At 42.5% G+C, this 12678-nt stretch overlaps 1 protein-coding gene across 5 annotated transcripts in view; it reads right to left on the minus strand.

Moving 5' to 3' along the window:
• Window positions 1-12678, minus strand: part of sfswap (splicing factor SWAP) — a 189711-nt gene that overhangs the window by 121945 nt on the left and 55088 nt on the right. For all 5 annotated transcript variants that reach the window (XR_012099698.1, XM_073051954.1, XM_073051956.1 and 2 more), the window contains exon 10: window positions 12557-12650. Coding sequence is in view for 4 of the 5 variants with exons in the window: in XM_073051954.1 (XP_072908055.1) it covers window positions 12557-12650 (94 nt within the window). In the remaining variant the exon portion in view is untranslated. The remainder of the gene's footprint in view (window positions 1-12556; window positions 12651-12678) is intronic.

A 12678-nucleotide genomic window follows, 5' to 3' on the forward strand; every position in this document is an offset into this window, starting at 1 on the left:
CCAGAATAATGCATTGTGAAAGCATGTAAATCTCTCCAAACTTTGCAGAAATAAAAATAATATCCTTGTAGACACTGGCTGATGGAAAGACATGGTTCAGGAACAGTTATTACCCCTCAAACATCATGCTCTTGAACCAAAGGGGATAACTTCACTCGCCCTACCATTGAAACGTTTCCACAACCAATGGACTCACTTTCAAAGACTCTTTGTCTCATGACCTTGATATTTATTATTTACTTATTATTAGTATTAGCTTTTTTTCCTTTTGTATTTGCACAATTTATTGCCTTTTATTCATTGGTTGCCTGTCTTGTGTGCAGTTTTTCATTAATTCTATTGTGCTTCTTTGTATTTACTGTGAATGTCTGTAAGAAAATACGAGGGGTGATTGATAAGTTCGTGGCCTAAGGTGGAAGGAATCTATTTTGGAAAACCTAGCACATTTATTTTTCAACATACCCCTCCTACATTTACACACTTAGTCCAGCGGCTGTGGAGCATATGGATCTTGGACCCCCAGAAAGCATCCACAGCATGGGTGATTGATAAGTTTGTGGCCTTCGACAGAAGGAATTGAGTTATACAGCTCATTTTATTTAGAGATACAGTGTGGAACAGGCCCTTCTGGCTCTCTGAGCTGTGCCGCAGGTAACCCACCTGTTTAATCCTAGCCTAATCCTGGGACAATTTACAATCACCGATTAATCTACTAACCAGTACGTCTTTGGGCTATGCAAGGAAACTGGCGCATGTGGAAGAAACACATGCTTTCTACAGGAAGAATCTATAAACTCCACACAGAGGATGCTGGGATTAAACTTCCATCTCCAATGCCCAAGGCTGTAATAGTGTTGCACTAACTAGTATGCTACTGTGTTGTCTCATAATGATGCCAGGCATGCCTCAGCTCATTGGCGCCCTGCTCTCCAAGACCAGGTGTAATTGGACTGAGCCCCGGTATCAGTGAGATTCAGCACAGTAGACACTGTGCACGCCTTCCCTGTGTAATCAGGAACGGCATCTCCAGGAATTTCTTGACAACTGGTGAGGCCCCACCCGCACTCCACAGTCAAAGCTGTCGGCAAGATTAGTGGTGAAACTAGGTCCTGAAGAACGGATTCAGCCACAATATCAACTGTTTATTCATTTCCATAGATGCTGAGTAGCCTGCTGAGTTCCTCCAGCATTTTGCATGTGCTGCTCAAGATTTCCAGCATCTGGAGAATCTCCTGTTGTGTCTCTATAGGATGTAGCTAAAGGGTAGACTGTAGCTGAGAGAGGTAGTGGAGGTAGCGGGGGGGGGGGGGGGGGGGTGCGGGAATGCAGGAGGGGGCGAATACAAATGCCGCTGCTCAAAATCCAAGCACCAGACGTTGCCAATTACTAATTTCATCAGTGCATAGGCGACCATTTGTGATAATGATGTTGTTGGACACAATTCCCCAATCCAGCAAATTAAACTGTACAATTTATGGCAATTTCAATAGAAATAATCCTCCAAATGCTATTGCCCCTCTTCCTGATTGAAATTCGTGCACTGCACTTGCAAGCTTCACATTCATTATCAACTCTATCCTTGAGTTTAACATAAGGCAAGGCAATATTTCACATCCTCAGACAGCTTGGTGACCAGACTGAGTCAAAGACATGGATCAAAGATTGAAGACGCTTGTTCAGATCTGGATAATATGAATAAGTTAATACTAATATATCCAGAGCAACACACACAAAATGCTGGAGGATCTCAGGCAGCGTCTATGAAAAAGAGTAAACAGTCAACGTTTTGGGCCGAGACCCTTTCTCAGGACTAATAAATCATGATGTCTTTAGACTCGTGATCATTTTCATCATTATCTGCTGTATCAGGTAGTGGGGTGGAGGTACGCCTCGACCAAATGAGGTGCAAGGTGCTCCTCAACTAGCCTGCAGGTCAACTTTGGGTAAAATATAGCCCCCCGATCAGGGTCACGTGAAGCCATGGGAGCAGATGGTGGATGGTCGTATGAGCAGCCGGTGCAGATCACAAGTCCTGGTTATGTGACCACTGACACCAGGCAGACAATCTCTGAAGAGTATTGATAATGGCTGGGGTCACCCGTCTTGTAAAGACACTGCCCAGAAGAAGGCAATGGCAAACCACTTCCGTAGAAAAAGATTTTGCCAAGATTAATCATAGTCATGGATAGACAGAGGAAGAGCATGATCGCCCACATCAGGCTCATGATAAGTTGGTGAAAAACCAAAAATACCTTTCGAATCTAAGTGATAGTGACAAATTAGACATAAAATTGGCAGAGCAGCTGACAGGTGTTTTGTGACTAACATGTAGTGACCAGTGAGACTACGTGTAGCTCTTAATGCATTCCATGCTGTTTCTAAAATATACTGATCTGCCACGATGCTACAGACTGTAACATCTCAGAACAGTGAACTGTTAGCCTCCCCTCTCGCTGTGGCAGGAGCGACACCTCTTTTTCATTAGTGAGAGAGAGGGAGAGAGCCTGTGGGATGTCGAAGCATTGTGATGAACAGTGGTTTTCGATGGAACTCTAGATCATGGTCTCTCTAGGAGGTTTACTATTGCTTGCATGGTGGGTGGTGGTGGGAGTGGGATACTTTCCGCTGGAACAAGTGGGGGAAGAGGGGCTTTGGGGTTCTAACATTTTCCTGGCTTTCATTCTTTGGGTTTTTCTGTTTTGTGGATGTCTGTGAAAAAAATTTCAGTTTGTATAGTACATACATTCTCTGATATTAAATGGAACCACTGAATCATATTAATTTGCAATTAAATGAGTATGATCAGGAAAGAGTTTGTGGAAAAAATGTTTAAAAATTGGAGATGCTGAGAATCAAAAATAAAAACAGAAAATACTGGAAATAATCAGATTAGGCTGTTCTCGTGGGAAGAGGAGAAACAGTCAAATGTGGGAGGCACAGCAGTGTATTGGTTAGCATAAAGCTTTACAGTGCTAGTGATCACCGATCCGGTGGGGGGGTGGGGGGTCAACTCGCACCACTGTCTGTAAGGAGTTTGTACCTTCTCCCTGTGACCGTGGGGCTTTCCTCCAGGCTCCTTCCACAGCCCAAAGATGTACGATTATGTTTAGTAATTGCAGGCATGCCATTTTGGCAGTGAACGCATAAAGACACTTCCAGACTTCCCCCAACACATCACAAACTTTTTGATGTACATGTGACAAATAAAGCTTTTTTGTTGCTGTTTTGTGAGACTTTGATATGGCTCTGTGGCCCACAGTCACAGTGAACTCAGCTAAAGCTGAGCATTCCTGGACTGTTTTGACGACTTGGTGCTTTGATGTTTTATATTCCGGTGGTTATCGCTCTTTTTTTTTGCTGCTAGCGTGATTTGTTCTTTTGTTTTGCTTGTTGGGGGTTTGCTGTTTTTCTTTGAACGGGTTTCATGATTTTCTTTGTATCATGGCTGTCTGTGGAAGGACAAATATCAGGGTTGTATACTGCATACATAGTTTGATAATAAATGTACTTTAAATCTTTGAATCTTGATCTTCAACCAAATAACTGCCCGCTTAATCAAAAACAAATCGGAAATCTCCAGATGGTGGGAAGACGGAAGGATGCTCCGGTTGACTGAGCAGAAAGATTGCAAATGGGCTTTAATCCAGAGATGTAGAAGTAGGAATCCAGAGTGCAAAAGGGCATGTAAAATAATGGGAGGATACTAAGTGGTTTGGTGCAGTACAGAAATGTGAAATATATATCCACAGATGCTTAAAATCAGCAGATTGGGAAAGTGGTTAAAAAAGAAAAAAGGCATACGGGATGTTTTTCTTTACAAACTGAAACACAGGTTGAAACAAAAACCTTACAGCACTTCGGCCCACAATGCTGCACTGAACATGAACTTACTTTAGAAATTACCTAGCGTTACCCATAGCCCTTGATTTGTCTAAGCTCCATGTACCTATCCAGATCGCATCCACCTCCACCACTGTCTCTGGCAGCCCATTCCATGCACTCACCACTCTGTGTAAAAAACTTACCCCTGACATCTCTGTACTTACTTCCAAGCACCTTAATATCGTGCCCTTTCGTGTTTGCCATTTCAGCCCTGGGAAAAAGCCTCTGACTATCCACACGCTCTACCTTCATCAATGTGTTTAGTCACATCCACAAAAAATTTAATCAGGCTCGTAAGGCACAATCCGCCTTTGACAAAGCAATGCTGAAATATTCCTAATCAGCAACGGTGGATTGGATAGTGGACTACTTGACAGATAGACCTCAGTATGTGCGGTTGGGAGACTGTAGGTCTGACACGGTGGTCAGCAGCACAGGGGCGCCGCAGGGAACCGTACTCTCTCCGGTCCTGTTCACCCTGTACACATCAGACTTCCAATATAACTCGGAGTCCTGCCATGTGCAGAAGTTCGCTGATGACACGGCCATAGTGGGGTGTGTCAGGAATGGACAGGAGGAGGAGTATAGGAAACTGATACAGGACTTTGTGATATGGTGCAACTCAAACTACCTGCGTCTCAATATCACCAAGACCAAGGAGATGGTGGTGGACTTTAGGAGATCTAGGCCTCATATGGAGCCAGTGATCATTAATGGAGAATGTGTGGAGCAGGTTAAGACCTACAAGTATCCGGGAGTACAGTTAGACGAGAAGCTTGACTGGACTGCCAACACAGATGCCTTGTGCAGGAAGGCACAGAGTCGAATGTACTTCCTAAGAAGGTTGGCGTCATTCAATGTCTGTAGTGAGATGCTGAAGATGTTCTGTAGGTCAGTTGTGGAGAGCGCCCTCTTCTTTGTGGTGGCGTGTTGGGGAGGAAGCATTAAGAAGAGGGACGCCTCACGTCTTAATAAGCTGGTAAGGAAGGCGGGCTCTGTCGTGGGCAAAGTACTGGAGAGTTTAACATCGGTAGCTGAGCGAAGGGCGCTGAGTAGGCTACGGTCAATTATGGATAACTCTGAACATCCTCTACATAGCACCATCCAGAGACAGAGAAGCAGTTTCAGCGACAGGTTACTATCGATGCAATGCTCCTCAGACAGGCAATACTCCCCAATGCCATTAGGCTTTACAATTCTACCGCCAGGACTTAAGAACTTTTTAAAAGCTATTATTAATGCTTTTTGAGATAGTGATTTAGATGCATATCATATTTTTTACTGAGTTAAGTATTGTATGTAATTAGTTTTGCTACAACAAGTGTATGGGACATTGGAAAAAAAGTTGAATTTCCCCATGGGGATGAATAAAGTATCTATCTATCTATCTATCTATCTAATCATATTATGCCTCTCCAAATGTTCATAAATCCTGCCTCTCAGGATCTTCTCCATCAACTTACCAACCCCTATAGTGAGACTCACTGGTCTGTAATTTCCTGGGCTATCTCTACTCCCTTTCTTGAATAAGGGAATAACATCTGCAACCCTCCAATCCTCCAGAACCTCTCCAGTCCCCATTGATGATGCAAGAATCATTGCCAGAGGATCAGCAATCTCCTCCCTCGCTTTACACAGTAGCCTGGGGTATATCTCGTCCGGTCCTGGTGACTTATTCAACTTGATGCTTTCTAAAAGCTCCAGCACTTCCTCTTTCTTAATGTTTATAATGCTCAAGCTTTTCAGTCTGCTGTTAAGTCATTCCTACAATCACCAAGGTCCTTTTCCATAGTGAATATTGAAGCAGAGTAATCATTAAGTATCTTCATTATCTCCTCTAATTGCATACACACTTTTCCACTGTCACACTTGATAGGTCCTATTCTTTCACATCTTATCCTATTGCTCTTCATACACTTGTAGAATGCCTTGGGGTTTCCCTTAATTCTGCTCGCCAAGGTCTTCTCATGGCTCCTTCTGGCTCTCTGAATTTCATTTTTAAGCTCCTTCCTGCTAACCTTATAATCTTCTAAATCTTTATCATTACCTAGTTTTTGAAGCTTTTGTAAGCTTTTCTTTTCTTCTTGACTAAATTGTCAACAGCCTTTGTACCACCACAGTTCCTGTACCCTTCCATCCTTTCCCTGTCTCATGGGAACGTACCTATGCAGAACATCAAATATCCACTGAACATTTGCCACATTTCTGCTGTACATTTCCCTGAGAACATCTGTTCCCAATTTATGCTTCCAAGTTCCTGCCTGATAGTTTCGTATTTCCCCTTACTCCAATTAAACACTTTCCTAACTTGTCTGTTCCTATCACTCTCCAATGCTATGGTAAAAGAGTTAGATTTATGATCATTATCTCCAAAATGATCTCCCAGTGACACCTGACCAGGTTTATTTCCCAGAACCAGATCAAGTACAGCCTCTCCTCTTGTAGGCTTATCTACATATTGTATCATGAAACCTTCCTGAACACACCTAACAAACTCCACCCCATCTAAACCCCTTGCTTTTTATGAGGCATCAATTTCATTAATTCCCACCCCATCTAAACCCCTTGCTCTAATTTAATTGCTAAATCTCACTTTGGCTGATAACACAACCTTTTCAATTTTTCACCTTTTCACCACAACAACCCTATTATACCTTTCCAGAATCTATCTCCCTATCTGCTTCTCAATGCCCCTGTTACTATTGGGTGGTCTATAAAAAAACACCCAGTAGAGTTTTTGACCCCTTCCTGTTCCTAACTTCCACCCACAGAGACTCAGTAGACAATCCCTCCATGACTTCCTCCTTTTCTGCAGTTGTGACATTATCTCTGATCAGCAGTGCCACACCTCCACCTCTTTTGCCTCCCTCCCTGTCCTTTCTGAAACATATAAAGCCTGGTACTCTAAGTAACCATTCCTGCCCTTGAGTCATCCATGTCACTGCAATGGCCACAACATCATAGCTCCAAGTACTGATCCACGCTCTAAGCTCACCTGCTTTGTTCATGATGCTTCTTCCATTAAAATACACATCTCAAACCATCATTATGAGCGCATCCCTTCTCTATCACCTGCCTATCCTCCCTCTCACACTGCCTACAAACTTTCTCTATTTGTGAGCCAACTGCCCCTTCCTCCATCTCTTCAGTATGGTTCCCACCCCCAACAACTCTCCCCAGTAGCCTTAGCAAACCTCCCCGCCAGGATATTGGTCCCCCTCGGACTCAAGTGCAACCCGTCCTTTTTGTACAGGCCACACCTGCCCCAGAAGAGGTTCTGATGATACAGAAATCTGAATCCCTGCCCCCTGCTCCAATCCCTCAGCCATGCATTTATCCTCCATCTCATTCTATTCTTATACTCACTGTCACATGAGATAGGCAGCAATCCTGAGATTACTATCTTTGAGGTCCTGCTTCTCAACTTCCTTCCTAATTTTTGTCCATTTTCCTATCTAGGTTTTTGGTACCAATATGTACCACAACCTCAGGCTGTTCCCCTTCCCACTTCAGGATATTGTGGACACGATCAGAAACATCCCGGACCCTGGCACTTGGGAAGCAAACTCCTATCTGTGTTTCTTTCCTGCATCCACAGAATCACCTGTCTGACCCCCAACTATAGAGTCCCCTATCACTGCTGCCACGTCTTCCTTTACCTACTCTTCTGAGCCAAAGGGCCAGACTCTGTGCCAGAGGCCCGGCCATTGCTGCTTCCTCCAGGTAGGTTATGCTAGAACTGTGTACAATAGTAATTGGAATGCGGTTAGAAAGGGCGCAAAGAACTGGAACTGAAATATTGCAGCTACAGCAGAAAATTGGATATGACATGTTGTCTTCTTTGGAAAGAAGAGGTGGAGGAGTGTGGTTCAGAAAATTACAAAGGAAGCTGAACAGCGTAAATAAGAAGGAACTGTTTTCCTTAGCAGATGAGCAAGACCAAGTGGCACAGATTTAAAGTGATCAGTAGAAAGGCAGATGAGGCAAAACATTTTTCTTCCAAATGGCAAAAGGATTCTGGAACTCAGTCCCGTAAAGAGTGGGAGAGACAAAATCTATCATCACATTTCAGTAGTACATGGAACATGAAAAAAGGTTGTGTGACTCTGTTTAATGGGAAGAGATACTGTGGCATAAAGTAAATACTATGACTGTTTTTGACCATGGTGCAGGAGTACATTTTCAGTGTGGAGATGAGGATACAGTCTCCTCTCGAAGAAACATTGAGAAACGTATCACAATGTGAAGCATCTGCATGAATTGCAACCACCCTGGCTGCACTATACCCATCTAGTAAGGGTTCGACATTTACTATTGCCATGAACGTGAAATTATTTCATGGCTGTAAATATTCCTGTTGGTGTAATTTACAAACTTAGAATTCACACTGATCTGCGACATGAGAGCAGTCATAACAAGTGTCAACGAGGTTTCACAGTGAACAAGCATGAAATTAGAGGTATGATCTTTCAAGCAATGATATTATATCCACTCTTTCAATACAAAACTATTCTATTTGTGATGACACATCTTGATATGAAGGTAAACAGTATTCACACTATGGTAACAAAATATTTAAGAAGTTCCAGTGAAATGAAAGACCTGCACAATGCCATATCTATATTCCTTACGCATATCTGATTTCAAGTGCTAATAGTTATTACACTCTTGTGTGTTACAATGAAAACAAATTAGAGCCAGTGCGTCTAATCAGCCATGCAGCTAAAGCTATTTAGTGCGTCCCAGCACAAGCTCTGTTCCATCTTCAGAAATATTCAGCTCACTATTTAGAACCAAACAGGTCTCGCTGTCCTTTTTAATTGCTAAATCTCACTTTGGCTGATAACACAACTTTTTCAATTACATTACCTTTTATTCATAAACAGTTACTAGCCGAACTTAGATTCATGTATAATGGAACATAACAGAAATTTCTGGATTCAATCCACTCCGCCACCAAAAAAGCGTCCAATAAATAAAAAGCAATAAATTTCAATAAAGAGCAGTCAAGCACAACTCAAATCCAAGCAGGAAGGTGAAAATCTATAAACACACTGTTTGTTGCAGCAACAACCTTGCACTCAGCATCAATGAGACCAAAAAACTGATTGTGGACTTCAGAAAGGGTAAGCTGAGGTAAAAGACACCAGTCCTCACAGAGGGATGAAAAGTAGAAAAAGTGAGCATCTTCAGGTTCCTGGGTGTCAATATCTCTGAGGACCTATCCTGGATCCAACATATCAATGCAGCTACGAAGAAAGCGTAACAGTGGCTATACTTCATTCGGAGTCTGAGGAGATTCAGCTTGTCACCAAAGACACTCGCAAGCTTCTACAGATGTACTCTGGACAGCATTCTAAATGGCTGCATCACTTATCTGGTGGTGGGGGGGGGGGGTGGTTGGGGAGGTTACTGCACAGGATCAAAGTAAGCTGCAGAGAGTTGGCAACTTAGTCAGTTCCATCACGGACACCAGCCTCCGTAGTATCCAGGATACCTTCAGGGAGCAGTGCCTCAAAAAGGCGGCGTCCCTCTAAAAGACCTCCACCACACAGGACAAGTCCCCTTCCCATTGCTACCATCAGGGAGGAGGTTCAGAAGCCTGAAAGCACATACTCAACAATTCAGGAACAGCTTCTTCCCCTCTGCCATCTGATTTCTGAATGGACATCGAATCCATGAATATTACCTTGCCACTTTTTTTATTTCTATTTTTGCAGTACTTAGGTAATTTAACTAGTTAATATATATTCACTGTAATTCTTGTGTTTATTCCTCTTATATATTGCATTGTACTGCTGAACAAAGATAACAATTCACGATAAATGCCAATAAATAAGCATACAGGAGGGAGACTGAAAATTTGGCTGAGTGGCATCATAACAACCTCCCCTCCCTCAATATCAGCAAGACCACGGAAGTGACTGCAAACTTTAGGAGAGGAAAAGCAGGAGTCCATGAGCCTCATTGCAGGATTGGAGGGGGGAGAAACAGTGCGTGTTAGTAACTTAAGTTCCTGAGTGTCACTACCTCAAGAGGACCTGTCCTGTATCCTCCTATAAATGTAATTGACAAAAAAAAAATGCACAACAGTGCCTCTACTTCTTAGAAGGCTAAGGAGACTCAGCATGTCATCAAAAGCCTTGAAAAAATATGTAGTGCAGAGTGAACTGACTGTTTGCATTACGGCCTGGTATGGGAACATCAACGCCTTTGAATGGAGTGTCCTACAAAAGGTAGTGGATTCGGCCCAGTGAAGCCCTCCCAACCATTGAGCACATCTACATGAAATGTTGCTGTCGGAAAGCAATCCATCATCAGAGATCCCCACCACCCAGGCCCTGCTTGCTGCTGCCATCAGGCAAAAGGTACAAGAACCTCAGGACTTGTACCACCATGTTCAAGAACAGCTACCACCCTCAACCAACAGGCTCTTAAACAAAAGAAGATAATTGCACTCATTTAGTGAGATGTTCCCACAACCAATTATCTCACTTTAAGGATTCTTCCCCTTGTTATTAATGCTCTCATTATTTATTGCTATTTATTTATAGTTTACATTCCAACAGTTTGTTGTCTTCTCTGCTCTTGCTCTTTCATTGATCCTGTTTACTGTTGTTCTGTAGATTTGCTGAGTATGCCCACAGGTAAAAGAATCTCAGAGTTGCATGCACTCCGATAATAAATTTTCCTTTGAACTTTGAAACTTGACTCTATTCTGAAATTTGTTTTGGACTTCTGCACTGGCAAATGATCTGCATTCTGCATTCAGTTTACCCAAAGTAACACTGCTTCTTTTGAGATGATTTCAGAATTTTAAAACCCAAAATTATTTCACAAGGTATGCCAATAAATAGCTGACCATCTTGAGTAAATTCACAAAGTTGAAACAAACTAGTTACTAAATGATACTGAAAGATGCTACATATTATTATTTATCCACAAAGTCAACATTCTCTGATGATCCAAACTGATGCCGGACAGTGTGGCTCACTAAGCTATTCCAGAGGGTTGTTGAAAGTTAACCACACCATGGTCAACCAGCAAATACACTCAATGACATTTTGTTAGACAGCTTCTGTACCTAATAAAGTAGCCATTGAGCGTATGTTCATGGTCTATTGCCGCTGTGGTCCGTCCACTTCAAGGTTTGACGTGATGTGCATTCAGAGATACTCTTCCGCACACCACTGTTGTAACACGTGGTTACTTTGAGTTCTGTTGCCTTCCTGTCAGCTTGAACCAGTCTGGGCATTCTCCTCTGACCTCTTTCATTAACAAGATGATTTCACCCACTGAACTACTGTCCGTTTTTAGTTTTTTTAAATTAATTTATTTATTGAGATACATTGAGCTGCGCCACTCAACAAATCCCTGTTCTGACCCTAGCCTAGCTGCTGGACAATTTACAATGAACAATTAATCTGCCAACTGGTACATTTTTGGACTGTGGAAAGAAACTGGAGCACCTAGTGGAAACCCCTGCAGTCACAGGGCCAATGTACAAACTCCTTACGGGCCGTGGTGGCAATTGAACCTGGGTCACTGGTACTGTAAAATGTTGTGATAACCACTACACTACCGTGCTGCCTTTTCTGTAAACTCTAGAGCAGGAGTTCTCAACCAGGGTGCCAGACTCCTTGGTTAATGGTAAGGGTCCATGACTTAAAGGCGGCTAGGAACCCCTAATCTAGAGACTGTTACGAGGAGATCAGAAATTTCTGAGATACTCAAACACTTCGCCTGCCACCAACAATCATTCCACAATCAAAAGTCACTTAGATCACATTTCTTCCCCATTCTGATGTTTGGTCTGAACAACAACTGAACCTCTTGACCATGTCTGCACGCTTTTATGCATTGAGTTGTTGCCACAGAATTACTACAATATGAATTTACAGAAAACACTGCAATAAGTGTTCAAATAATAGGGCATATTATTGGCAACAATGCTGAATTTACAAGCAGTTGTATTAAAGTAATAAAGTGGCTACTGAGTGTGGGTCTGTCAATTACTTTCCTGAAAGGCATCAGTGAATCAAGTGGCTTTTCATGATAATTTAGTTGTTAGATGGTCACCCTTTCAGAAACGTACTTTTTTCCCCCAGATTTATTTAATTACATGACTGAAAATTCCTCAGCTAAGCTGGGACCAAAATTTGAGACTCCAGATTGTTTGAATCTCATTTCCCGTATAATAGTGTAAGGAGAATAAAATGATTGTTACTCTGAATTCAACGCATCACAAAGCAAACAAACACAATAATAATTTTAAAAAAACAATAAATATAAATCCATAAGATACCTTGTATCTATTGATTGATTGTATGTCCATAAAGTGACACTAGGCACATAAGGTGACTGACAGGAAATGATAAAGTAGTGGTGGTTGGGGGTGTGGAGGGGTGGGTTAGTGGGTGGAGGTGTTGATCAGCCTCACTGCTTGGGGAAAGTGACTGCTTTTGAGTCTGGTGGTCTTGGCATGGATGCTACGTAGTCTCCTCCCTGATGGGAGTGGGACAAACTGTACTTGAGCAGGGTGGGATCCTTCACGATGTCACTAACACTTCACTGAACATCGTCTGCACCCCAAGCCTCTCTCTTATTAACACTCAAATAGAAGTTATTTTCAGCTTCACATAACAAACAAGTGCTTTAACCACTTTCTCCATACCTGCTGGATACTGTAGCCTTCTTTTTGAGAGAAGTATTGCTTTTTGAACTCATAGTAAGCATTGTACTGATGCCAGGGCTGCAGAAACTCAAACCTGAAAGACAGACCAAGTTCAAACTCAG

The sequence above is a fragment of the Hemitrygon akajei genome, chromosome 7, assembly GCF_048418815.1.
Source record: "Hemitrygon akajei chromosome 7, sHemAka1.3, whole genome shotgun sequence".
NCBI classification, from domain to species: domain Eukaryota; kingdom Metazoa; phylum Chordata; class Chondrichthyes; order Myliobatiformes; family Dasyatidae; genus Hemitrygon; species Hemitrygon akajei.